At 43.8% G+C, this 24,945-nt stretch overlaps 1 protein-coding gene across 1 annotated transcript; it reads right to left on the reverse strand.

The window, feature by feature from the left end:
* Nucleotides 1–20,910: 20,910 nt before the first annotated feature.
* hey1 (hes-related family bHLH transcription factor with YRPW motif 1) lies at nt 20,911–24,699 on the reverse strand. Its single transcript, XM_068030945.1, has 5 exons — nt 24,417–24,699; nt 24,022–24,097; nt 23,813–23,896; nt 23,382–23,463; nt 20,911–22,612 (listed from the first exon to the last, which is right to left on the reverse strand). Exons 1-5 carry the CDS (start codon nt 24,500–24,502, stop codon nt 22,032–22,034), a joined length of 909 nt encoding a protein of 302 aa, XP_067887046.1. The 5' UTR covers nt 24,503–24,699; the 3' UTR covers nt 20,911–22,031.
* Nucleotides 24,700–24,945: the final 246 nt, after the last annotated feature.

Here is a 24,945-nt window from a genome sequence, read left to right on the forward strand (position 1 = left end):
AGAAGGTTTTGGAAATGGGGCAGGAAAGAGGAGTGATATATGTCAGATCAGGGCAGAAAACTCTCACATCAAGGGGCAGGGGTGGGGTACTTCAGACTTCTTTCTCTCACTCTACCCCTATCATAATTCTCTTTCTGTTGTTATGGACAGGTGGTAAGGGGTATGGGTTGTTCCCACTGTTCGCCTCCCAACTGACTGCAATCGTGTTTCGTAAAAATGATGCTTTAGCCCCTGAATGTCTTTAGGGTCAAATAAACAGACAAATGACTGGTTTTCACGTAGGTAAAGAAAAATAACTATTTTTAAGCAAATCCTGAAATGATCACAGCCTTACTCACATGCACATTCACTGACACATACATACACAAGAATAGATAGATAGAGAGAAAAGGCTAAGAGGTAGTTTAAAGTTGCAAGTGAGGTAAATATTCATGACTTACAGAAGACTATTGCGTCTTCTCGGGAGGAAAAATCGTTTTTTTTAAAGTTGCAGGCCTGATTGTTTGCAGTCTTGAACTTGTGGAGGTAATGTAGAACTCTAGTGGTTGTAATACAGCCCAAAACTGGTGGTGTGTAGTAACAAATGGTTAGTCTCAAAGTCACTTTGCTATGTTTCTGCTGTGGTGGTTGTTCTTGGTCAGCAGAGTTCTTCTCTTGTCTGTTGGATCCTTCTCACAGGCTTTCTACGATGTTGGCTTGATCTCCCCCTATCTCTCTAAAGAGCTACTGTTTCAAGGTAAAAATTTCTCACATTGGAGTTTCTGTTAGGAAACACAAGGCCCTCTCCCCTGTTAAGTCTACACAATGAGCCAAGATATTGTTGCAACCAGGTGAGAAAGTTGTCTATGGGTCTTTCTCAGCCTTCACCAGGTCTTATTGTAACAGGGTTTTAATTTTTAAACACACTGTGTTTTGAGCTCCCCTTGGTGAATCTTTGTTCACCGCTTTCCAATTGTAAGGCAAAGAAATGAACACAAACAGGCTTTCTTAGGTTTAAAGAAGAAAAGTGAGGTTTATTCAAACTTAAACTCTAATTCGGTTAACGCCTACGGATACACGCCGCACCCCACACTAACATGCATATGCGATATGCACATGCAAATAGAGACAGAAAAGAGCAGAACAAAAATAGTGGAGAGGTTTGAGGCAATCTCTGAAGAGGGGTTATTGTTACTGTGCTTCGAGATCGCTGTAGTCCTTGATTGTAGGGAGATCTTGCTTTTCATTAGGGTCCAATATTCTTCTTAAACCTTGTTCACTGTAGGAGACTTTCCTCTCTTGAGGTTCATGTGTCTTCAATGGGTCTTCAGTTCCATGAGAAAGAGATGGGAGCAGACAGGAGAGAGGTCTTTCCAGTCCAGGAGCAAACAGCTTTCTGTCTTCAAACACTGTTTCTCCAATTTAAAACTCCCCTAGTTGGCCAGCAGGTGGACATGTGACCGACTGGTCTGACCAGGTCTCTTCTGTGTACTGGGGCAGGTTCCTTTGTTCCAACACTGTCTGCTAGTGTGAAAAATATGTCTTTCCAGCCAGGGGCTTGGCAACCCCTTGTAATAGGCCCTTTTCTTCCCAGTAACAATTTAAAAATTTAATGTCCATGTGGCAAAATATATGTGCCTCATTCTTGACAGGTGGGGGCCTGCATGACAATATGATAACCTTGGCCATTGTTTGATGTTTGAATGGGAATCATTCTGTTACGATGTTGCTGCTTCACACCTTATTCATCTTGGGTTTAGCTATGAGCCAGAACTGTCTCCAGCATCCTTTGCTAATCCATTCATGTCGATCAGAGTTATTAATATGCAATAGCTCCTTTCACTTTCAAAAGGGTTCTCCCCAGAGCCATTAAAAATATCCATCTTTGCAGACAAGTTTGTGGATTTCCAGTAGAGGAGGGATCACATGGCCGTTTTTCCATTTTGACTTTTTTAAAATTCATTCATGGGATGTGGGCATCGCTGGCTAGGCCAGCATTTATTGCCTATCCCCAATTGCCCTTGAGAAGGTGGTGGTGAGCTGCCTTTTTGAACCGCTGCAGTCCATGTGGGGTAGGTACACCAACAGTGCTGTTTGGAAGGGAGTTCCAGGACTTTGACCCAGCGACAGTGAAGGAACGGCAATATAGTTCCAAGTCAGGATTGTGACGGAAACCACACCTGCTAAATAGAAACATATTAATTTCGTCATATGGAATACTATTTGAACTTTTACTGGATATTGAACATAACTTGTTTAAAAAGACCACAGAGGTGAATGGCTAAAAACATGGCTGCACATTTACATTCTGAGAGAGTTGAATAGAGACGTAATGGGAGTGCTCACTGATTCAAATAGCGGGATGGGTTTTGTCAATAGTGGTGATCAAAAGACATTGAGAGTCACTGTCTGTGTAAGAGCCAGCACTCCATCCACACCACCCCACCCCCCCAACCCCCGCACTGAGTGTGACTGGAGAACATTTGAAATCAACAATTCAAACAGACAATCCTATTTCAAACAAAGAGTTGGTTACATGATTAACCTGCTGGCCAACCTGGGGACTTTTTGAACTGTGCCACACAGAAAGGGCAAACTGCAACTGAATTTCAAGAACAAAGCATCACTCTCTCGCTGTCTCTCTCTCATGCAAAGTTCCAGGGACCCACGGAAGCAACTTAAGCCTCAAGACAGAGGACCCCTGCAACCTTCTGGTACCAGCAAAACACGTTTAGAAGTGTGGACTGGGCCCCAGCAAGAACTGCAAGATTTAACTCCAATCAAGATTTTTACATGCAAACTAAAGGCAGTAACTGAATTCCATTTACTACTCCAAACACCCTCCCACTTTATTCTTTCTCCCTGTTTGTATCTATTTGTGTGTGTGTTTATCTCATATGCATGCTAGCGTGGTTGCATCATGTATATTTAGTAATTTTAACTGAGTTAGAGTGTTAAGTATAATAAACTTACCTCTTTCTTGTTTAAACCTAAGAAAGCCTGTCTGATTGGTTCATTTACAATTACAATTAGAGAGCAGTGAGCAAGGACTCACGGAGGTGAAACTAAAAACACTGTGTTTCAAAAGTTAAACCCTGTTATGGCCAAACCAGGAAAGGGACAAGAGGGGAGCCTGAGACCCCTTCCTCACCCGGTCGTAACAGGATGATGTGTGGCTTGGAGTGGAACTGGCAGGTGGTGGTGTTCCCATGCATCTGCTGCCCTTGTCCTTCTAGATGGTAGCGGCTGTAGGTTTGGAAGGTGCTGATTAAGGACCCTGTCTGAGGACTGTGTATAAGTGTCCATGTTCTTGTGATTTTGTTTAGCAGTTGACTTTTTAAATTCATAATTCTTCCATTTCATTGTTTATTTCATCACGGCTCCTTCCATGCATGACACTGTATTGATTGTTTCTCTTCAGCAATGAAAACCTTGTTCTGGGTTCCAATTCAGCTGGCGTTCTGCCAGTAGTAGTGTGAAGGGTGTTACGATAAGTAAACAGAAAGTTCGGCAGTCTGTGATCCAATGAAAACTGATGTTTCTTCAGATTTGAATCTAGCATTTGTTTGACAAAAGCACGCTTAACAATTTGCACTGTGTGCTTCACTGCTCCATTAGAAGCAGGATGATACAGTGACACTCTAGTGTGTTTTACATCATTCATTCTCATGAATTGTGAAAACTCTTCTGAACAAAACTGAGGTCCGTTGTCAGATGTAATTTCTTCTGGGAACCCATAATCAGCAAACAAACTAAGCAAAATATTTAGAGTTTTGCTGGTTGTTGTTCGATTCATCGGAAACCCCTCAACCCACTTCGAATTGGTATCTGTAACAATAAATAACTGTCGCCCGTCTAATTCTGCGAAATCTATGTGCAGCCTCTGCCACTCTCTAGCTGGCCTTTTCCATGGCTGTAAAAGTACCAATGGCAGCTTCTTATCTACTGCTTGATATGCACTATACTGTTTTATTGTGTTTTCAATGTCCCTATCGCTTTGTCAAACACGTGTGATCATGAAGATCACATAGCAACTGCGATCTGTACTTTCCAAGGATTACAACTCTGGCTCCCCACATGACACAACCTTTATCAACTAATAACTCATTCTTACGCATAAAAAATGGGCTCATTTCCAAATCCAGTTTCTGTATTGGCCACCCATTTGCAATATAGTTGTACACCTTTGCCAATACGGGAACCCTACAATTTGTTCCACCAATGTCATCTGCTGTGACTTCCAACTCGGCTACATACGAAAAGAAAAATACATCATCCCTCTTGGGCTCTACCTGTGATGGGGACGGTAATCTAGACGTTGCATTATAGCATTACAATGATCTTCCGATTGTCTGTATTTAAAGTCATACGTATAAGCAGACAAAATCAAAGCCCAAAATAAAAGCAAAATACTGCTGATACTGGAAATCTGAAATAAAAACAGAAAAGGCTGGAAAATCTCAACAGTTCTGGCAGGATTTTTGTGGAGAGAGAAGCAGAGTTAACGTTTTAGGTCAGTGACCTTTTATCAGAACTGGCAATAGATTTTAAACAAGTAAAGTGGGGTGGGGGGGGGGGAGAGAACAAAAGGGAAGATGTTGAAGAGGAAAGAGGGCCAGAGAGATTAACTGACAAGGTCATGGGACAAAGGGAAAGAGGGTGTGATGAAAGACAAAGCATTAGCACAGGGGGAGTGTTAATGACAGAATAATGAGCAGCCCAAGCCAAAAGCACAAACATGAAAAAAACCTGTAGGCAGGCACATGGTTAAAAACAGATGGAACAAAATAAAATAAAATAAAAATAAAAAAGGGCCAGTCATGTTTTGAAATTATTGAACTCAATATTCAGTCCGCAAGGCTGTAGTGTGCCTAATCGGAAAGTAAGGTGCTGTTCCTCGAGCTTGCGTTGATGTTCACTGAAACACTGCAGCAGGCCCAGGACAGAGATGTGGGCATGAGAGCAGGGGTGGGTGTTGAAATGGCAAGCAACCGGAAGCTCGGGGTCATGTTTTCGGACTGAGTGGAGGAGTTCTGCACTGCAGTCACCCAATCTGCGTTTGTTCTCCCCAATGTAGAGGCGACTGCATTGTGAGCAGCAAATACAGTATACTAAATTGAAAGAAGTGCAAGTAAATCGCTGCTTCACCTGAAAGGAGTGTTTGGGGCCTTCGATAGTAAGGAGAAAGGAGGTAAAAGGACAGGTATTACACCTTCTGCGATTGCATGGGAAGGTGCCATGTGGATCAGGGTGTCGCGGAGTGAATGATCCCTTCAGAATGCTGACGGGAAGGGGAGGGGAAGATGTGTTTGGTGGTGGCATCACGCTGGAGGTGGCGGAAATGGTGGAGGATGGTCCTTTGGATGTGGAGGCTGGTGGGTGGAAAGTGAGGCCAAGGGGAACCCTGTCATGGTTCTGGGAGGGAGGGGAAGGGGTGAAGGGAAAAGTGCGGATAATGGGCCGGACACAGTTGAGGGCCCTGTCAACCACAGTGGGGGGGAAGGTTGAGGAAAAAGGAAGACATAGCAGAAGCGCTGTTGTGGAAGGTAGCATCATCAGAGCAGATGCATCGGAGACGGAGAAACTGGGAGAATGGGATGGAGTCCTTACAGGAGGCAGGATGTGAAGAAGTGTAGTCAAGGTAGCTGTGGGAGTCGGTGGGCTTATAATCAATATTAGTGGACAGTCTATCCCCAGAGATGGAGACAGAGAAGTCGAGGAAGGGAAGGGAAGTGTCAGTGATGGACCATGTAAAGATGAGAGAAGGGTAGAAATTGGAAGCAAAGTTGATAAAGTTTTCAAGTTCAGGGCAGGAGCAGGAAACGGCACCGATACAGTCATCGGCGTACCAGAAAAAGAGTTGGGGGAGGGGGCCTGAGAGGACTGGAAAAAGGAATCTTCAAAATACCCCACAAAAAGACAGGCATAACGAGGACCCATTTGGGTACCCATAGCAACACCTTTGTTTTGAAGGAAGTGAATGGAGTTGAAGGAGAAGTTGTTTGATGTGAGAACAAGTTCGGCCAGGCGGAGGAGGGTGGTGGTGGATGGGGACTGGTTCGTCTTCTGATCAAGGAAGAAGCAGACAGCCCTCGGACCGTCCTGGTGGTGGATGGAGGTGTAGAGAGATTGGACGTCCATAGTGAAGAGGAGGCAGTTAGGGCCATGAAACTGGAAATTGTCAAAATGACGTAGGGCGTCAGAAGAATCACAGATGTCGGTGGGAAGAAACTGGATCAGGGAAGAAAAGATACAGTCAAGATCAGAAAAAATATGTTCAGTGGGGTAGGAACAGACTGAATGATGGGTCTCCCAGGAGAGTCCTGTTTGTGGATTTTAGGAAGGAGGTAGGAATCAAAGTCTATCTCTGCATTCAGGCTGCAGTTAAAGTGGGTACTGGAGACTTTGGATTCAGAATAGCCGTCAGTGGCGTATGATCAGTTACGATCATGAAACTAGGACCATACAAGTACTTATAAAATCATCTTACTCCAAAAATCAAGGACAATGCTTCACGTTCTATCTGAGCGTAATTTCGCTCACTGGCATTGAGGGTGCGAGAGGCAAATGCAATCGGTATCTCCTCACCACTATCCAACACATGAGAGATCACAGCACCTACTCCATATGGAGAGGCATCACATACTATCTTAATCTCTATGGACACATCGTAATGTACAAGTATCGTACCCTCTGTAAGTTGACTTTTACACAATTTGAATGCCTTGTCATACTCTTTCGTCCAAGTCCAAGGAACCCCATTCCTCAAGAGTTCATTCAACGGATGCAATAATGTTGCCAAATTTGGTATGAATTTACTGTAGTAATTCACAAGGCCCAAAAATGATCTGAGCTCAGAGATGTTCTGAGAGTGTGGTCCATTTCCATTTGCTTGAACTTTACTCTTGGTAGGATGTAACCCATCCTTGTCTACCTTGTGACCTAAGTACTCAATAGGTTTTTGAAACATTTCACATTTGTGTGCCCTCATCCAAACTCCATGCTTTTTCAAACACTGGAGCACCTCTTTCAGTCTGTCAAGATGGGTCTGCTTGTTTGGAGCTGAAATAAGTTTGTCATCCAAGTAGCACACTACTCCCTCCATTCCTCCAAAGTTTGCTTCATCACCACTTGGAAAATTCCAGAGGCTGAAGAAACACCAAATGGCAGCCCATGAAACTGAAATAGACCCATGTGTGTGTTGATATTCAAGTATGACTTAGACTCATTGTCTAACTCAGGTTGCAGATAGGCATTTGTCCAATCTAATTTTGAAAAAACCTGGCCTCCTGACAACATTGTGAGCAGATCGTGTTTTTGGGATCCTTAAGGGGGAGGGGGAGCAGCCCCAAGTCGTGGTCCACATAGGCACCAACGACACAGGTAGGAAGAGAGATGGGGATTTAAGACAGAAATTCAGGGAGCTAGGGTGGAAGCTTAGAGCGAGAACAAACAGAGTTGTTATCTCTGGGTTGTTGCCCGTGCCACGTGATAGCGAAGCGAGGAATAGGGAGAGAGAGGAGTTGAACACGTGGCTGCAGGGATGGTGCAGGAGGGAGGGTTTTGGTTTCCTGGATAATTGGGGCTCTTTCTGGGGTAGGTGGGACCTCTACAAACAGGATGGTCTTCACCTGAACCAGAGGGGTACAAATATCCTGGGGGGAGATTTGCTAGTGCTCTTCGGGGGGGTTTAAACTAATTCAGCAGGGGAATGGGAACCTAAATTGTAGTGCCAGTGCACAGGATGTTGAGAGTAGTGAGGTCAGGGATAAGGTTACAAGGACACAAGAGGGCACTGGCAAGCAAGAACCTGGTTTAAAGTATGTCTACTTCAACGCCAGGAGCATCCGGAATAAGGTGGGTGAGCTTGCAGCATGGGTTGGTACCTGGGATCTCGATGTAGTGGCCATTTCGGAGACATGGGTAGAGCATGGGCAGGAATGGATGTTGCAGGTTCCGGGATTTAGATGTTTCAGTAAGAACAGAGAAGATGGTAAAAGAGGGGGGGGTGTGGCATTGTTAATCAAGGAGAGTATTACAGCGACAGAAAGGACATTTGAGGACTCGTCTACTGAGGTAGTATGGGCAGAGGTTAGAAACAGGAGAGGTGAGGTCACCCTGTTGGGAGTCTTTTATAGACCTCCAAATAGTTCCAGAGATGTAGAGGAAAGGATAGCGAGGATGATTCTCGACTGGGGCGAGAGTAACAGGGTAGTTGTTATGGGGGACTTTAACTTTCCAAATATCGACTGGAAATACTATAGTTCGAGTACTTTAGATGGGTCAGTTTTTGTCCAGTGTGTGCAGGAGGGTTTTCTGACACAGTATGTAGACAGGCCAACCAGGGGCGATGCCACATTGGTTTTGGTACTGGGTAATGAACCCGGCCAGGTGTTAGATTTAGATGTAGGTGAGCACTTTGGTGATAGTGACCACAATTCGGTTAGGTTTACCTTAGCGATGGGCAGGGACAGGTATATACCGCAGGGCAAAAATTATAGCTGGGGGAAAGGAAATTATGATGCGATTAGGCAAGATTTAGGATGCGTAGGATGGGGAAAGAAACTGCAGGGGATGGGAACAATCGAAATGTGGAGCTTATTCAAGGAGCAGCCACTGCGTGTCCTTGATAAGTATGTATCTGTGAGGCAGGGAGGAAGTTGTCGAGCGAGGGAGTCGTGGTTTACTAAAGAAGTTGAAGCGCTTATCAAGAGGAAGAAGAAGGCTTATGTTAGGATGAGACGTGAAGGCTCAGTTAGGGTGCTTGAGAGTTACAAGCTAGCCAGGAAGGATCTAAAGGGAGAGCTAAGAAGAGCAAGGAGAGGACACGAGAAGTCATTGGCGGATAGGATCAGGGAAAACCCTAAGGCTTTCTATAGGTATATCAGGAATAAAAGAATGACTAGAGTTAGATTAGGGCCAATCAAGGATAGTAGTGGGAAGTTGTGTGTGGAATCAGAGGAGGTAGGGGAAGTGTTAAATGAATATTTTGTGTCAGTATTTACAGTAGAGAAAGAAAATGTTGTCGAGGAGAATACTGAGATTCAGGCTACTAGGCTAGATGGGATTGAGGTTCACAATGAGGAGGTGTTGTCAATTTTGGAAAGTGTGAAAATAGATAAGTCCCCTGGGCCAGATGGGATTTATCCTAGGATTCTCTGGGAAGCTAGGGAGGAGATTGCAGAGCCTTTGTCCTTGATCTTTATGTCATCATTGTCGACAGGAATAGTGCCGGAAGACTGGAGGATAGCAAATGTTGTCCCCTTGTTCAAGAAGGGGAGTAGAGACAGCCCTGGTAATTATAGACCTGTGAGCCTTACTTCGGTTGTGGGTAAAATGTTGGAAAAGGTTATAAGAGACAGGATTTATAATCATCTTGAAAAGAATAAGTTCATTAGCGATAGTCAGCACGGTTTTGTGACGGGTAGGTCGTGCCTCACAAACCTTATTGAGTTTTTCGAGAAGGTGACCAAACAGGTGGATGAGGGTAAAGCAGTGGATGTGGTGTATATGGATTTCAGTAAGGCGTTTGATAAGGTTCCCCATGGTAGGCTATTGCAGAAAATACGGAAGTATGGGGTTGAAGGTGATTTAGAGGTTTGGATCAGAAATTGGCTAGCTGAAAGAAGACAGAGGGTGGTGGTTGATGGCAAATGTTCATCCTGGAGTTTAGTTACTAGTGGTGTACCGCAAGGATCTGTTTTGGGGCCACTGCTGTTTGTCATTTTTATAAATGACCTGGAAGAGGGTGTAGAAGGGTGGGTTAGTAAATTTGCGGATGACCCTAAGATCGGTGGAGTTGTGGATAGTGCCGAAGGATGTTGTAGGGTACAGAGGGACATAGATAGGCTGCAGAGCTGGGCTGAGAGATGGCAAATGGAGTTTAACGCGGAAAAGTGTGAGGTGATTCACTTTGGAAGGAGTAACAGGAATGCAGAGTACTGGGCTAATGGGAAGATTCTTGGTAGTGTAGATGAACAGAGAGATCTTGGTGTCCAGGTGCATAAATCCCTGAAGGTTGCTACCCAGGTTAATAGGGCTGTTAAGAAGGCATATGGTGTGTTAGCTTTTATTAGTAGGGGGATCGAGTTTCGGAGCCACGAGGTCATGCTGCAGCTGTACAAAACTCTGGTGAGACCGCACCTGGAGTATTGCGTGCAGTTCTGGTCACCGCATTATAGGAAGGATGTGGAAGCTATGGAAAGGGTGCAGAGGAGATTTACTAGGATGTTGCCGGGTATGGAGGGAAGGTCTTACGAGGAAAGGCTGAGGGACTTGAGGTTGTTTTCGTTGGAGAGAAGGAGGAGGAGAGGTGACTTAATAGAGACATATAAGATAATCAGAGGGTTGGATAGGGTGGATAGTGAGAGTCTTTTTCCTCGGATGGTGATGGCAAACACGAGGGGACATAGCTTTAAGTTGAGGGGTGATAGATATAGGACAGATGTCAGAGGTAGTTTCTTTACTCAGAGAGTAGTAGGGGCGTGGAACGCCCTGCCTGCAACAGTAGTAGACTCGCCAACTTTAAGGGCATTTAAGTGGTCATTGGATAGACATATGGATGAAAATGGAATAGTGTAGGTCAGATGGTTTCACAGGTCGGCGCAACATTGAGGGCCGAAGGGCCTGTACTGCGCTGTAATGTTCTAATTCTAAAAATCCTCCACGTTTGGCAATAATCGAATGGATTACATTCCAGTACCAAATTTACGGTTACCTTATAATCAGCGCATACTCTTACACTATTATCTGACTTTGGTACTATCACTATGGGAATAGCACAATTACTCTGCTCTACCTTAGAGATAATGTTCTCAGTCTCAAGTCTTTTCAGTTCTTGCTCTACCTTCTCTCTTAGAGCATAGGGTACTGGAGGAGACCTATGATGAACTGCCCTTGCATTCTTCTGAACTCATACATTAGCCTTGTACCCTTGAATCGGTTTGCCTGTTCCACTGAATACCTTACGATACTTGTCGACCATGTTGTCTTGCGGTGAATTTCGCTTCAATGCGGAAAAGCTGAGTCCAATTTAACAAGTGCTGCTAACCAGTTTCTTCCTAACAAGGCTGTTTTTTCACCTTTCACAAGAATGATGGGCAATTTTTCACATTGCTCCTTGTATGTGACTGGAACTGACACACTTCCAATTATGCGAATTTTGTCTCCTCCATAACTGCATAACTCCTCTCGCGAATTTTCCAGCTAATGTTGACTCAACCTTTCATGATACTGCGACTCAGAAATCATGCTAATTGATGCACCCATGTCGACCTCCATGTTTACTGGAGCTCCATTCAACGCTACTTGGACCACAATGCCCTGCGAATTTCCACTGGACATCCTTGTGCTTCTGATCATATGTATCTCAAACAGCCCCTAATCAACCTGCTGCTGCTTGACAACCGCATGCAGCAACTGATGTTTTCTCCTGCTAGGGTTTTCCCCATTGACCTTCCTGTGACATGCCTTGGCTGATGGCCCTTCTTCTTGCAGCTGTAGCACTTTGCCTTCATATTGGACAATTCTGTGCCCAATGTTGGCCTAAGCACCAGTAACAGGACTTTGTTGTAGCACTGCAATGCCCTGATGGCCTCCTCCCGTTCTCTTACTAGTAATACCTGCATGACCACCTCCAGCTGCTGTCATTGGGGCCTTCTGCTTACTCATCTAGACCTTATTCACTTCAGCAGATGACTGATGTTTGTTAACTCTCACTTCTCTCAAGTCACATTCAGCCATGTCCATGGACAATGCTGTTTGACAAGCTATGTCAAAAGTCAACTTTGTCAATGTCATCAACTTACTGCGCATATGCTCACTTTTTAAGCTGCAGACAAATCTGTCACGCAACACTCTCTCTTGAAATTCTCCAAAATTACAATGAATTGACAGCTTTTTCAAAGCCACCATATACTCCCCAATGCCCTCATTGAGCAGCTGATTCCTTGTTCCAAAATTATAGCTTTCTGCAATCTCCAAGGGCTTGGAATTGTATTGCTGCTCAAGCTTATTGAAAACGTCCTTCAGTGGCGGGTCCTTTGACTTTGCTGAGGTGAGCAAATTCGTCAATGTCTCATACACTTCTAGGCCTGCTTCAGTCAGAAATACCGCTTTTTTCCTTTCCCTCACTGCCTGGTTGACAACTGGATTATCATGATGTTCTAGGATTTTGTTAGCAGTGAGAAACATCTCTAGCCACTCCATGTATGCACCAAAAGTCTCATGGTTATGGCTGTGCTCACCCAGTTGCCCGATAATTCCCATAAGTGCAGCCATCTTGGAAGATCAGTCCACCCATGTGTACAACACAATTTTTAGACCAGATTTTAAGGCTTTTTCTTAAACCAAGAACACTCACAAGTCCCTCGGTTGGTTAGCTGGGAACTCTTTCAATCCTAAATTTTTCAGCTATGGGATCCACAATCCCATCCTTCTTGCCAAAACTGTCATATCTTTCCTGACAAACATTGCTCATGTGTACAATATGGAGGTGGGGGTAATAGAGACTGGTTGAATCTGTTTTTTCTTATACACATGAATACAAACAAATAGTCATAAGATGGTACTATTACATGCTTAACTAACCTGATAGAATTCTTTGAAGAGGTAAAGGAAAGAGTAGGCCAGTAGATATCATATACTTGAATTTTCAAAAGGGTTTCGATAAGGTATCACACATTAGGCTCTAAACAAAGATTAGGGCATGTAGAGTCAAGGTACAAATAGCTGAATGGTTAGCAAATTGACTAAAAATAGAAAGGAGAGAGTGGGGGTAAAGGGTAGTTCTTCAGATTGCAGAAAGGTAGAAAGTGGTTCCACAAGATTAGTGCTGGGACCACAGTTATTCATAATTTACATCAATGATTTGGACTTAGAAACAAGTAATTCAGTATCAAAATTTGCAGACGATGTCAAAGTCAGGGGTATAGTTAACACTGAGGAAGAATGCAACATAATAAAAGAAGACATTAGAAAATGTGCAGACTGGGTAGTTAAGTGACAAATGAACTTTAACATAGATAAATGTGAAGTAGTGCACTTTAGTAGGAAAAATAGAAACAACACCCATACTTTAAAAGATAAGAAACTGAATGAGGAGAAGGGAGCTAAGGATACAGGTGAACAAATCATTAAAAACAGGATCACAGGTCAGCAAACCAATTAGAAATGCTAAGAAAGGACTAGGATTTATTTCTAGGGGTATAGAATTCAAAAGTAATGAAGTTATGTTAAACTTGTACTAGACCTTGGTTAGGATGCACTTAAAGTACTCTGCAAGTTCTGGCCTGCATACTATAAAAAGGACGTAGAAGCTCTGGAGGAAGTGCAAAGAAGATTTACAAGGCTCATACCAGATGCAGATGAGAGATTACAGCTATTGGGAAAGCGAAACAGTTTGGGGCGTTTTTCTTTAGAAAAAATAAAATTTAGTGTAGACCTGATAGAGGACTTTAAAATTATGAATGGGTTGGGCAGGGCAATTGTAGAGAGAATGTTTTCACTTGTAGGAGAATTCAAAACTAGGGGCCATAAATACATACAGTTATTAATAAATCAAATAGGGAAATAAGGAGAAACTTCTTTGCTCCGTGTGTGGTTATAATGTGCAACTCGCTACCACAGGAAGTGGTTGACATAAATAGCTTAGATACTTTTAAAAGGAAACCAGATGAGTACATGAAAGAAACATGAATAGAAAGATATGCTGAAAGGCTGAGATGAGGAAGATGGAATGGGAAGAGACTCACGTGGAGTATAAGCAATAGCACAGATTAGTTGAGCCAAATGGCCTGTTTCTGTGCTGTATATTCTAATCTTCTTTCTTTTGGGCCTCCTTATCTCGAGAGACAATGGATACGCGCCTGGAGGTGGTCAGTGGTTTGTGAAGCAGCGCCTGGAGTGGCTATAAAGGCCAATTCTGGAGTGACAGGCTCTTCCACAGGTGCTGCAGAGAAATTTGTTTGTTGGGGCTGTTGCACAGTTGGCTCTCCCCTTGCGCCTCTGTCTTTTTTCCTGCCAACTACTAAGTCTCTTCGACTCGCCACAATTTAGCCCTGTCTTTATGGCTGCCCGCCAGCTCTGGCGAATGCTGGCAACTGACTCCCACGACTTGTGATCAATGTCACACGATTTCATGTCGCGTTTGCAGACGTCTTTATAACGGAGACATGGACGGCTGGTGGGTCTGATACCAGTGGCGAGCTCGCTGTACAATGTGTCTTTGGGGATCCTGCCATCTTCCATGCGGCTCACATGGCCAAGCCATCTCAAGCGCCGCTGACTCAGTAGTGTGTATAAGCTGGGGGTGTTGGCCGCTTCAAGGACTTCTGTGTTGGAGATATAGTCCTGCCACCTGATGCCAAGTATTCTCCGAAGGCAGCGAAGATGGAATGAATTGAGACGTCGCTCTTGGCTGGCATACGTTGTCCAGGCCTCGCTGCCGTAGAGCAAGGTACTGAGGACACAGGCCTGATACACTCGGACTTTTGTGTTCCGTGTCAGTGCGCCATTTTCCCACACTCTCTTGGCCAGTCTGGACATAGCAGTGGAAGCCTTACCCATGCGCTTGTTGATTTCTGCATCTAGAGACAGGTTACTGGTGATAGTTGAGCCTAGGTAGGTGAACTCTTGAACCACTTCCAGAGCGTGGTCGCCAATATTGATGGATGGAGCATTTCTGACATCCTGCCCCATGATGTTCGTTTTCTTGAGGCTGATGGTTAGGCCAAATTCATTGCAGGCAGACGCAAACCTGTCGATGAGACTCTGCAGGCATTCTTCAGTGTGAGATGTTAAAGCAGCATCGTCAGCAAAGAGGAGTTCTCTGATGAGGACTTTCCGTACTTTGGACTTCGCTCTTAGACGGGCAAGGGTGAACAACCTGCCCCCTGATCTTGTGTGGAGGAAAATTCCTTCTTCAGAGGATTTGAACGCATGTGAAAGCAGCAGGGAGAAGAAAATCCCAAAAAGTGTGGGTGCGAGAACACAGCCCTGTTTCACACCACTCAGGATAGGAAAGGGCTCTGATGAGGAGCCACCATGTTGAATTGTGCCTTTCATATTGTCATGGAATGAGGTGATGATACTTAGTAGCTTTGGTGGACATCCGATCTTTTCTAGTAGTCTGAAGAGACCACGTCTGCTGACGAGGTCAAAGGCTTTGGTGAGATCAATGAAAGCAATGTAGAGGGGCATCTGTTGTTCACGGCATTTCTCCTGTATCTGACGAAGGGAGAACAGCATGTCAATAGTCGATCTCTCTGCACGAAAGCCACACTGTGCCTCAGGGTAGACGCGCTCGGCCAGCTTCTGGAGCCTGTTCAGAGCGACTCGAGCAAAGACTTTCCCCACTATGCTGAGCAGGGAGATTCCACGGTAGTTGTTGCAGTCACCGCGGTCACCTTTGTTTTTATAGAGGGTGATGATGTTGGCATCGCGCATGTCCTGGGGTACTGCTCCCTCGTCCCAGCACAGGCATAGCAGTTCATGTAGTGCTGAGAGTATAGCAGGCTTGGCACTCTTGATTATTTCAGGGGTAATGCTGTCCTTCCCAGGGGCTTTTCCGCTGGCTAGGGAATCAATGGCATCACTGAGTTCCGATTTGGTTGGCTGTATGTCCAGCTCATCCATGACTGGTAGAAGCTGGGCTGCATTGAGGGCAGTCTCAGTGACAGCATTCTCCCTGGAGTACAGTTCTAGGTAGTGCTCAACCCAGCGGTCCATCTGTTTGCGTTGGTCAGTGATTATGTCCCCCGATTTAGATTTGAGGGGGGTGATCTTCTTGATGGTTGGCCCAAGAGCTCTCTTCATGCCATCATACATTCCTCTGATGTTTCCGGTGTCTGAGGCCAGCTGAATATGACTGCATAGGTGTTGCCAGTAGTCGTTTGCGCAACGCCTAGCTGTTCTTTGTGCAGTACTTCTGGCTGCTTTAAGTGCTGCGGATGTTAAATCGCTGGGGGCTTTCTTGTAGTTCAAAAGTGCAATGCGCTTAGCGGCTATGACAGGTTCCAGCTCTTCATTATGAGATTGAAACCAGTCTGCATTTCTCTTCGCACTTTTGCCGTAGGTGGTCAAAGCTGACTCATAGATGGCGTCTCTGATGTGAGCCCACTTGGTCTCAGCATCCCCTGTGGGAGTGTTTTGAAGGGCTGTTACAAGTGAATTTAGAAATTTTTGTAACAGCTGTGGGTGAGAAATTCTGCTCGTGTTGATGCGCGGGTGGCCCTTCTGCTTGGAATGATGATATTCTAATCAATTCTGTGTAAATTCTTATTGTGCACAGTCCCTGGTGCAAGTACAGCTCTCTCCAGTGACATAAATTGCAAATGACTGCTTCACTCTAGACTAAAATGTGTTTGGCCAGCAGAGGGCACATGCTACCTTGCATAGTAAATGCACTTACCAAGTGAAAAACAAAATCCTGAATGAAGCTCTCGAAAATCTGGAGCAAAAGTAGAAAATATTCTAAACGTTCTACAGACCACTTCTCAGGGGAGAACAGATATGATTATGTTGCAGGTGCAGACCCTTCTTCAGAACTGAAAAATTAGAGGTCAGAAAGGGAAAGGGATGGGGTCAGTGGCAAGTGGACAGAGTTTGTGGTGGGAACCAAAGATAATGTCCTGGATCTTCCCAGTATTTAGTTGGAGGAAATTTCTTCCCTTCCAGTTGGATGTTGGATTTAGAGTGGAGAGGTTGGAAAGATGGTGGTGAGGTCCAGCAGGTGTCAACAGCGTGCATGTGGACCTCTTTAAATTGTCACACTGCTTGTCCGGCATCCAGTATTGGATGAGCAGAAATTTCCTCCAACTAAATATTGGGAAGATCCAAACCATTCTCTTCGGTCCACTAGCCACTGATCCCATCCCTTGCCCTGGCCACTGACTGAGGTTGAACCAGACCATTCTCAACCTTGGAGTCGTATTTGATTCTCAGATGAGCTTCCAATTACAAACCCATGCTATCACCAAAACCACCCACTTCCACCTCCATGACATCGCCTGTCTTTGTCCAACCTAGCTCATCTGCTGCTGAAACTCTCATCCACACCTCCGTTACCTCTAGACTTGACTATTCCAATGCATTCCTGGTCAGCCTCCCATATTCCACCATCCACAATCTTGAACTCATCCAAAACTCAGCTACCTATATCCTAACTTGCATCAAATCCCATTCACCCATCACCCCTGTACTTGCTGACATACATTGGTCTCCAGTCCGGCAATGCCCCGATTTTAAACTGCTCGTCCTGTTTTCAAATTTCTCCATGCCCTTGCCGTTCCCAACTCTGTGGCCTCCTCCAGCCCCTCTGAGATATCTGTGCTGCTCTGTTACTGGCATTTCAACATCAACGATCTTAATCACTCCACCATTGGTGGTTGTGTATTTAGTTGTCAAGGACCCAAGCTCTGGAATTCACTCCCTAAACCCCTCTGCCTATCTACATCGCTTTCCTCCTTTGAGAAGTTTCTTAAGACCACCTCTTTGACCATCTTCCCTAATATTCTTTTATGTGGCTCAGTGTCAAATTTTGCTTGATAATGCTCCTACGAAGTGCCTTGAGACATTTTACTACATTAAAGCGCTATCTAAATGCAAGTTGTTGAGATCTCTCTGCTCCTCCAATTCTGGTCTCTTGTGCATTACTAATTTTAATCACTCCACTGTTGGTGGATGTAGTTTCAGTTGCCTAGGTCCCAAACACTGAAATTTGCTCCCAAAATCTGTTCACCTCTCTATCTCTCGCTCCTCCTTTAAGACTCTCCTTAAAACCTATCTCTTTCATCAAGCTTTTGGTCACCTGTCCTAATATCACTGCATGTGGCTCGGTGTCAAATTTTATTTGATAATGCTCCTGTGAAGTGCCTTGGGACATTTTGCCATGTTAAGGGCACTATATAATTGCAATTGTGTTGCTGTTGAGATGCCACACCTGCCCAATTACTTTTTCCCATATCATCCAGAGCTCCAAACATTCCTTCCATGTACGTCAGAAAATGATATCTACTTCATACTGTATTCACTGCTCACAGCCCAATCTCCTATGCACTGATTAGACGGCTGCTTTGCCAAACACTTCTGTTGGTTGCAAATGTGACCTTCCACATTATTTCATCCCCACCACCCCGCCCATTTAGATCTCTCTGTCATTAGCCTCGTACACTGTTACAGTGAAACTCAGTGCAAGCTTTAAGAACAAAATCTAATTTTTCTCCTCGGCGCCCTGCAAAACTCTGGTTTGGGCAATGTCAAGTAACTTCAGATGTTAGTTAAAACCTCATTTTTAAATCAGTTTTAATTTCCTACTTGACCACCAGGTTTTCCATCCCGTCCATTTTCTCACATTTTCTCAAGCCTCCCACTGACTTCAGCTATTTTAAACCTTTTGTATATTTAACGTCTTCATGCTTATATTACCTGACTTGAGATAATCGGTTACCTCATTCCACTTATAATTCCTCTCTGTGTTTGTCTAATTTTTACATTTATACCCTCCCTTTTATCTGAAGTTATTAATGTATCTCCCCGCCTCCTATTTTTCCGTTCTGAAGAATCTGCACCAGAAACGGAAACATGCCTGCGCACTCCACTGATGCTGACTGACTTCCTCTGTGTTCCCAGCACTTTCCTTTTTTGTTTTGTACTTACACAACTGCTATTTTGCTTTCAGATTAAAGCTAACTCTTTAGGGTATTATCGATCAAACTGCAATGCATTTATTAAATGGTGCTACATGAATGCTGGAAACACTTAACAGATCAGGCAGCATCTGTGGAGAGAGGAAGGTAGGGATAACGCTTCAGGTCAATGCCCTTTATCAGAACCAGTGCCACATCAAATTTGTTTCAATGTAACCATACTCCAGATGTAAGCGTGTTGTCACACCAGCATCATTAAACCAAAAGCTTATCTAGTCAAATTTTGTCTGATATCACTCCTGTGAAACACCTTGTGATGTTTTTACTACATTAACTGCACTATATAAATGCAAGCTGTTGATGTTCTTACATCACTGTGGGACTTTGCTGTGTGCAAATTAGCTGCTGTGCTTCCTACATTGCAAGTGACTACACTTGAAGAGTAATTCTTTGACTGTAAAATGCTTTGGGACTTCCTGAAGTTGTGAAAGGCATAATATTCTTGCATAAAAATTGCTTTTTCATCTGTAACAAAGTTACAGACACTTTAAAGTATGACATTTGGAGTCTGACAAACAAACGAGAGGCAAGACTTTTAGTTTTATAGGAGAGGATCTCCTATGGTGTTGCTCATAACAAGTTGGAGTACACGATCTTACTGTTACCTATCCTTGTTGTTTTCATGCTGGTTCTCTGTCTGCCAATTTCTTCTTTCTTACTTCTGTATATGCGCCTTTCTGTGTCTCTCTCCCACTCTGTCTTTACCATCAGATGAGAAGTGCTTGTTAGCGACGATGCACTGCATCAGGAAAGGGCGTTGCCAAGACCAAACCTTTTGGTCACAGCTGTTGGGCAATGATCAAAGAAGTGATTCAGGCAGGGCCATAGGCTGGCATATCAGGGACAGGGGTCCCAGTGGATTTGAGTTCAGGTCAGGGTCACAAGTTTGCTTTAGGACGGTAGGTCACGCTCATGTTTCTGGTTGTGGGTATCAAGTACTGGGTGTGACGAGACAGGGATGTGGCTTGAATGTGGGCTATAATCTGGGGCAGGAATTCCAACTAGCACTACAGATAGGTTTCAGGTCAGGGGTTAGGGATGGACCTGTCCAGGGTGCAGGGCAGCAACAGAAAGAAATGCAAAGCAAGTGGTTTCCAGCCTCCTTCCCTAACATTTGCTCCCACAGACCCACATCCCATCGACTCCCTTTATCCTTGTCCCAAATGAAGATTGGAAATTGGAGCTGTGAGTTAGGCTCTAATGTTCAGCATTGCAAGGTCTGCAGTAGGGGCATTGGCCAACAAAGAGGTGCCTGTTGAAACACTCTTAGAACACATCCTTTCATATACTGTGGCTATCCCTAATTTCCAGTGCCTCCCTTATCCCTGCCCACAACCCTATGGTCTTTGTATTAGCCACAACCCCTTTCCCTGCTCTGCTGTTGCCTCCCCTATCCCTCACCACTTATCCCCTCATACTCAGCTCCATCAACTTCCCTTGCTGCCCCTGCTGCTTTGCCCTAACCACTTGCTCCTGTTGCTTCTCCTGCTCATTGCCACCAACACCCACCCCCCAACCCCATATTCTCTCCTTTTCATTCTTTTTGAAACTTTCATTGTCCCCTCAAGAAGTTTCACCTTATCTCCCTTTCTGTCATCTCTTCAGCCTCCATCTCTTTCCCCATATTGCCGATCTCCCTTTCATAGTGAGTTGCAGCACTTCTTACACAAGTTCCAGAAGGTCCATAGCTTATCAGTCTGCTGGAGGGGCAGATATTCCACCACCCGCCTACCCCCTCTCCTATTGATTTTTCAGCCAATATCAAGCAGGCACAGGCAGAAACATGCTCTTAGAGAAATTCCATTGCATCCCCACTCCTACCGGAGCCTGGTCCAAAGAGCCAAAATATGCCCACCCATACAGGGACAGGCACCTGTCAATTAAATTAGCAGAAGGAAAGGCAGTCTCTGGTAATATTTCTCCTGTTTGTCGCGATTGAACATTGGACATTGGGGCCCCAGCATCCAGCGTTGCAAAATCCACCACGGGGGCCTTGGTCAACCAAGAGAGGCCTGTTGAAGATCTCCAAGAGAATTAGAAGCTGCTGTTTTGTCTACTTTTTCTAAAACATGATGTTGCAGTGATGTGGAACTTCCAGCACTACAATGAAACCTACTGAAGATCCACCGTTAAATAACAGTCTATATATTTTAATACTGGACATAATTGTAAGTCACAAACAGAAATGGTTCTCATAAAAGACACAGAAACAAGGAATTATACTCAATTGCACTTGTAGTTTATTATTTCTCCTGTTTAGTAAAGTCAACACAAACCAGTACACAGTAACTGAACACTGCACCTTGCTATTCCCTTCCAAAAATTAACAGCTTCAGCACTGGAAAATATTTTAGCATCTAATACTCGCTGAAACAAAGCTGGAAATCTGATTTGTCATCGCTCCATTCAGCAACGTAAAATATAAAATATAACTGAAAAAATTCATATTTACATTACTTACACAGTTTTTTAATAACTCAAGAAACCAGTGTATTGATCTTATCAAGTTGACCTTGTTTTTATAATTTTTTTGTCTGGTCTAAGGTACGTAATGTTGACTTTGTAGCTACTCATGTACAGTACATAATAAATAGGTGTATGCCACTGGTGATTAAAAGGAACTGCTACATTTGAAACGTTTGATGGGTAGTAAGTTAATATTTTCAGGCAATATTTAACTGACCAAATAAGCAAGACATGGAAAACTAAACCCCCTAACCTCAGGCTGTGCTGGATGCCACACACATGCACACACACGCACAGACTTTTGTAGTGAAAAGACTTTACTGTGGTTAAACAGAACCTGCCTTGATTTATAAATGCACCCCTTTTAAACATACCACTGCCTATTCTTCTTGGAATAAACAATAAGAATTTAACTCACTTGAGACAAATAAATTTAATCCAATTTTTATATTAGACTTTTTTTTTAAATGAATACCTTTAAACTCAAAGCTTCAAGGAAACTGATAAAATGATGTCTGAAATGATCTCTAGAGCCTTGAAACAAACTGGCATACTGTTGTTTAGACTAATCTCAGTACTAAAATGAACAGCTAGAACTTTTTGTCTGCATGTTGACTACTTCAGGAATGAAAGGGTCAGATTGCTCACAAAAGAATATATTGAATATTATTTATAATACTATGAGCTAAAAAGGCTATCTATGTAGCCAGATTCACAGGATTTCAGATTGATATGCAGTTGTACACTATTTGCCTGCAGTGAACTGAAGTACATCCTTAAAATTCCATGGCAAGCATGTTGGTAATGGCTCAGCTCAGCTGAGTTTAAACTAAGAATTCACCATTTGTCAGTTTAAGGAAAGAAAATCCTTTAGAAGAGTCTTTAGAAAGCACCGATCTCTGTCCCCCAGGGTCGGTAGGGCTTGACAATGCTGCTTGTCGGAGTCTGAGCTGATGAACTAAATGTGCTGGGAGAAATCAAGGGGAAAGTGCTGAAAGACAGAGGGAATGCAGATAAAGATGACATTGAGAACAAAGGTGGGGACAGTTTAGTGGAGGAGGTGACCACTGGGATGACTGGCCCAACACTGCAATTAGGAGCCACTCTAAGTGGAGAGGTATCTGTGTGTGAGGACGTGCTGATCCTGTTCTGATGGTGAGGCTCTGTCGAAGCAGTATTATTATTATTATGGGCAGCCTGTGGCAGTAGGAGTGGGTGCAAATGATGATGTGGGTGCTGGCTGAAGCCAGTGCCCCAGGAAAGGTGTCCAATGCTAGGGGGTGCGGTACTTGCAGCTTCCCTCTGAGATGCATAGTTATTGAGGTGAGAGACCAAACGCACACGGAGAGGATCAGAGTTCTCTAGGCCTTCAATAATACTCAAGTACCGAGCCACTTCAGCCAAACATTCTCGAAATCCCAGGCTGCGGTAGTCCATAGCTAGTGCCTGAGCATCAAAATAACCTACAAAATCAGACAAAATTAACATAAAATTTATTTTAGAAGTTACAAGTACTGTAGCAATTGCAGTCACTTGAGGAAACCTCTGAAATTTTGCATTATAAAAGTGGTATTCGTATGAAAGGAATCTCCTTTACCCTATTCTAAAACAACAACTTGAACTTATGTAGTGCCTTTAATGTAGTAAAATGTTCACAGGAGAGTAATGAGACAAAAAGTGGCACTGAGCCAAAAAAGGAGATACTACTATGGTTTGATCAAACAGAAAAGTTTTAACAATATCTTAAAGGAGAGGTGGAGATATTCTAAGATAAATCTCTGATGCTCCACGTCTGAAATTTATTTTTCTTTGGCTAATTAAATAAAATTAAACTGAAAACATTCTCATGTTCTTTCTTATGTTCTTAATTCAAAAACACCCCAGTCGTAGTATTCAATGTAAGTTCCTGACCATATTTTATAACATGTAAATCCAAGTAATGTTTACACAACAGCCAAACAGTACAGTGGTGGGAAAAAACAAATTAAGGAATCTTTCACAGATGATTGTACTGAGATATGGTTTCGGAAGTCACAGTTCTCTAGAGTTATGCACCGCAGAAATGCCATTCCGGAACAAACTAGGAATTAACTATTTACTTCAATTTCAAATGAAAGCCCATCGAATAATTGGGAGTCCTACACTTTTCAAGTATCTCCCAGCTTTTACAAAGTATATATATTACTGGCATTTTCTAACCGAACTTTACGAGAAATGCCAACAAAATGTTACCTTTGCCACCGGCTGCATGCAGCATCTTCAAGTGATCAACGGTCATTTGCAAAATTTCTGCCTTTTCTAGTTTGGCGGATCCCTGTCAACAGGAACAATGAGTTACAATTAAAGACCTGTGTGAAACCGACTTTTCACAGTCAATCTACTGTACTATACACCTAGTGATTTACATATTTAGAACTTAGGCAACTTTATTGAGATTTAAGATAAAAACAGAAAATGCTGTAAATACCCAGCAGTTCTGGCATCCGTGGAGAAACAAGAGTTAACGTTTCAGGTCTATGACCTTTCATCAGAACTCTGCTTTATTGAGATTTCGTTTTACTTGACTCTGGAAAATACTTAAATAGTTTGCAACAAAACAAGTTTGCCGATTTTTTTATGTTAAAGTTACTTTTTAATTGAGGACTAAAACTTTTTTCACGTACTTGTTTCTCATAAGCACTAGGCACCAGTCTTCGCAGTTCCGACAAGCTGTTGTTAATACGATCCCGGCGGCGTTTCTCTATGATCTGTTTAAACCAAAATAGGTTTCTTTTTTAAGAATTAGCCAGGCAAAACACGTGTAAATAATTTTCCTTTAGACTACGCACAGCAAAAGCGATTTTATTTCTCAGCGAAATTGTGTGAAACTTACCCCTCGCCTCCTTTTCCTAGCCAGGACCTGAGAGGTTGTACTAGGGGACGTGGAGCCTGTGGCTGTGCTGGAGTTCCTGAAATCCAATCCATCAAACCGGGATCAGCATTAAAGAACAACAGCAGGTTCTGCAAAACGTATACTTCAATCGGAAATTTACAAACCGAGGCTTGTTTGAAGAAATAGTTCAATACAATAAATGCAACTCCCAGAAATGAATAAGATGTTAAACGTGTTGTAGCAAAGTTTTTACGATTATTTTTAATGCATGGTCTGAATTTGTTCCAATAGTTAAAATGCTCCGAATCAAATCTATGCAATCTCCAGATTTCAGAATAACCTCACAGTTCTCTGGCATTTGCAAGCATTGAAATTCTACAAACATTAAGCGTTACCCATTTTCATCCGCGCTTTCTTTCTCCACTTCGATCGTTTCGTCCAGTTCACTGTCCGACGAGCTGTAATCGTGAGTTCTCTTCATGTTCGGTTCAATTGTTCCCGTGTCTGCTGTAACATTAATGAAGCTCCCAACAGATATTGTCCGCTCGGCTGCCTGCAGTACACTGGCTGCCTTTCCCACGGTATTGCACTTACCAACCCCACCAGTGACCTGTCAAACCCCCGCCAGCCGCGCCGATTGACAGCTCGCGCAGCCCATTTGCCGAGCGGCTGGGCTGAGATTGACGGCGCCCGCGCTCCCGGGCCGGGGGCTGAGCACTTGATTGACAGCTCAGTCCTTCACTCAGGAAGCCGCAAGCCGGGGCCGACGCGCTGCCATTGGCTTAAACCGCAGCTCGCACGCGGGGGCCAATCGGTTCGCGCTGTTCTCGGCATAAACGTCAAGCACGCGCAGGTCGTGGGAAGCGTGGGAAAGTTCTGGCGGCGAACGGCGCGAGCCAATCAGAGCTGGCGGCGGTCGGGCGT

This window comes from Heterodontus francisci, chromosome 5, assembly GCF_036365525.1.
Source record: "Heterodontus francisci isolate sHetFra1 chromosome 5, sHetFra1.hap1, whole genome shotgun sequence".
Lineage (NCBI taxonomy): Eukaryota > Metazoa > Chordata > Chondrichthyes > Heterodontiformes > Heterodontidae > Heterodontus > Heterodontus francisci.

What these genes read in the sequence shown, in the direction of transcription:
- hey1 (XM_068030945.1), bottom strand. Translation starts at nt 24,502, where the DNA reads ATGAAGAGAACTCACGATTACAGCTCGTCGGACAGTGAACTGGACGAA. An exon ending in CTAGGAAAAGGAGGCGAGGG is followed by an intron (nt 23,897 to 24,021) that starts GTAAGTTTCACA and finishes TGGTTTAAACAG; the next exon opens with ATCATAGAGAAACGCCGCCG. An exon ending in CTAGTGCTTATGAGAAACAA is followed by an intron (nt 23,464 to 23,812) that starts GTACGTGAAAAA and finishes TCCTGTTGACAG; the next exon opens with GGATCCGCCAAACTAGAAAA.